This window comes from Mus pahari, chromosome 12, assembly GCF_900095145.1.
Source record: "Mus pahari chromosome 12, PAHARI_EIJ_v1.1, whole genome shotgun sequence".
In the NCBI taxonomy this organism is placed as follows: domain Eukaryota; kingdom Metazoa; phylum Chordata; class Mammalia; order Rodentia; family Muridae; genus Mus; species Mus pahari.
This window is the reverse complement of record NC_034601.1, coordinates 9,521,123-9,523,792: the sequence shown is the minus strand read 5'-3', so window position 1 is coordinate 9,523,792 and position 2,670 is coordinate 9,521,123. Positions and strand designations below refer to the sequence as shown.

At 49.0% G+C, this 2,670-nt stretch overlaps 1 protein-coding gene across 2 annotated transcripts in view; it reads left to right on the top strand.

Moving 5' to 3' along the window:
* The window catches only part of Parn (poly(A)-specific ribonuclease), a 130,427-nt gene extending 128,867 nt beyond the window's left edge, over window positions 1-1,560 (top strand). Inside the window, exon 24 of one of the 2 annotated variants that reach the window (XM_021209166.1) lies at window positions 578-1,560. In XM_021209166.1, coding sequence (XP_021064825.1) covers window positions 578-630 — 53 coding nt within the window. In that variant the 3' untranslated portion in view covers window positions 631-1,560. The remainder of the gene's footprint in view (window positions 1-577) is intronic. The other variant, XM_029544747.1, reaches the window with a different exon arrangement.
* The last annotated feature ends 1,110 nt before the right edge of the window (window positions 1,561-2,670 follow it).

Sequence of the window (2,670 nt, the reverse complement as noted above, 5' to 3'; positions counted from 1 at the left end):
CTGTTTCTCTGTCCACCTCAGTGACGGGCCTGAATGCTTTTCATTATGAGCGTGCTTTCCCTCTGCTCAGTCTGCTCTCAGTCCAGTCTAGACATTGTGCTTCAGTACCTATCCAGCTGTGCTGCCCTCCCCCCCCCCCGTCACCCCACCACTGCTGTACAAATGGCAGAAGTACCTCTCGTGGAAACTCAGGCTGTTGCTGCTGTAGCAAAGAGCTTGGTACTTGCTCTAAACTCTCCTCAGCCCCTTGGTAGCTTTAGGTCCCTCACCTCTCAGTATCTGTTCTTGGATCACTATCGTGGGGACAGTGGTGGCTGCCTGGTGGGCTTTTGTGAAGTATGTGGTTGCCAGCAGAAAATGTTGTCTACATAGAAGGAGAGGTGCATGAGCGCCTACACTGTCTGTGAGCAAACAGAGGCAGCCAAAGCAGGTCCAGTGCTGTGCTGCCTTCCCAAAGCTTCCTACGCTTCCCCAAGTCCAGACCTACAGAAGTCGTACACAGTGTGCTGGTGGCGTGAGTCAACAGTGTTCCTCTAGTGACTGTCCATGTCCTAATCCACTTCTCCTTTCCCCACAGGAAGTGTCTCAGATAGCCCTGCCGTGCTCTTTGAAGTCCCGGACACATGGTAGTGGAGTACTGCTGCGACAGCCCAGCCTACCTTCTTGGAAGCCATACTGTAGACACTTAATCAGATATGGCTTGGGAGAGTTTTGGAACCAGCTTGTTTCCTGCAAAAGCTACTTTTTACTTTTTTTGGCTGTATCTATCGTCCCTTGTAATCTAAACTGACCTTTGGCACATGTCATGGTTGAGGGCTTCTGCAAGCATGTGTGTTATTAATTAATTACTTCCTGCTCCTGGAAAACCTGCCTGCCCTGGTGAATGTTGGCAAGTCCACCCAGGGAGTAAGTCAGCTGTGAACCATGCCACGAGAGCCAACCTCCGGGGCGTCCTAGGCAGATTTCTGCAGAGCTTCTCCTGCCTGAGATGTACCGGCCATCTTCCCACTGCTGCCCAGAAACAGCACGCAGGCTTGTCTTTTCCATGGAGATATTCCTGTGCTAACTCAGGGTCATCTCAACAGATGCCCAGGCTTCCAGAGCTTCTTATTTCAAGTTACCTTCCCTCAGATAGAAGTCTTTCACGGGGTGTGGTGATGTGTGGGTGTGAAGCTGGCTCTTCTGTTCCTATACCCAATGCTGTGTTCATGGTGCAGCAGCGTCTCCTGTCTTTACTGTATGTCTTTGTGTTATCTGTATCTGGGTACATGGTGTGTGTGTGTGTGTGTGTGTGTCTGTGTCTGTGTCTGTCTGTGTGTGTGTATGTCTGTATGTGTTTGTGTGTGTCTGTGTGTGTGTCTGTGTCTCTGTGTGTGTCTGTAACAGTGGCAGGCCTACAGCATGCATCAAGTCCTCATTCAGACAGGTTTCAATGGCAGAGCATCACTTGCTCCTGCAGGATACTCCACAGCAGATACTTCTGGTCATGTAATGCTTTTGTATCATGAAAATAAAAGTGAAAAAATAATTTCAAAAGGATGAAATTAAAGAAAATTTCCTAGAACTCTGCCTTTAACTTTTCTTTGGTGTGACTGATGCACATCCCCTCCATCTGGTCCTCACCCCAAGCTCCCATCACAGAGTTGCACACCTCCACATGTGAAACACTTTTCCTCACAAAGCTTCTAACCCTCTCCTTTCCCCCAGGGTCTTGTGACAACAGAGCTGGTAGGAAGAGGAGCCTAGCCTCTTTAAGGCTTCAGTTACCCATGCTCAGTTTGCATGCTCAGCAGAGGTGGGAACTGGGAACATGGAGGGAGCGAGCGAGCCAGGGCCGTTGGCTCCACAAGTCTTCAGACTTAGGGGTTAGGGACTAGCAAAAGCCTGAGACTGCCTTTGGTTTGGTTAGGTTTAGTGTAGGAAATGGGGCCAGAGCTTTGCTTACGCTTGTCCAGCACTGAGCTACATCTCAGTCTGACACTGTTTAAAGAAAAAGGGAAACTGGTGTTGTAGCTCCGTGTCTGAGTGCTGGAATCCCAGTACCCGTGGCCAGCCAGGCCAGCCAACACCTGCCTCTGGCCTTTATGGGTACCAACACTCATGTGCACATACACACATGTATAAATGAATCTTTTAAAACTATACAAAATGGAAAGGGGCCAGGCAGTGGTGGCGCACGTCTTTAATCCCAGCACTTGGGAGGCAGAGGCAGGCAGATTTCTGAGTTCGAGGCCAGCCTGGTCTACAGAGTGGGGGCCAGGATAGCCAGGGTTACACAGAGAAACCCTGTCTTGAAAAAAAACAAAAAAAGAAAAAGAAAGAAAAGAAAATGGTAAGACTGGCGTGTCTATGTACATACTCAGTAAACACCATGAGCTGGCATGTCTGTGTACATGCACATGGCTTGATGTGTATCCTGTGCTTGTAACAACCCCTGGTCCTGTATAAATGTAGATATCACATGAGAAGGAGACAGCTTCTTTATCTGAAGGTGATGAATGTCTGCATTGTACCCAAAGACACTACATAATGCTCATTTCCGGAAGACTGGTAAGAGAACCCGCCGTGCCGAGAGAGCAGTTGACCCAAAGACACTCAGGACTGTAGGACTGTGTGTGTGTGTGTGTGTGTGTGTGTGTGTGTGTGTGTGTATGTGTGTGTGTGTGTGTA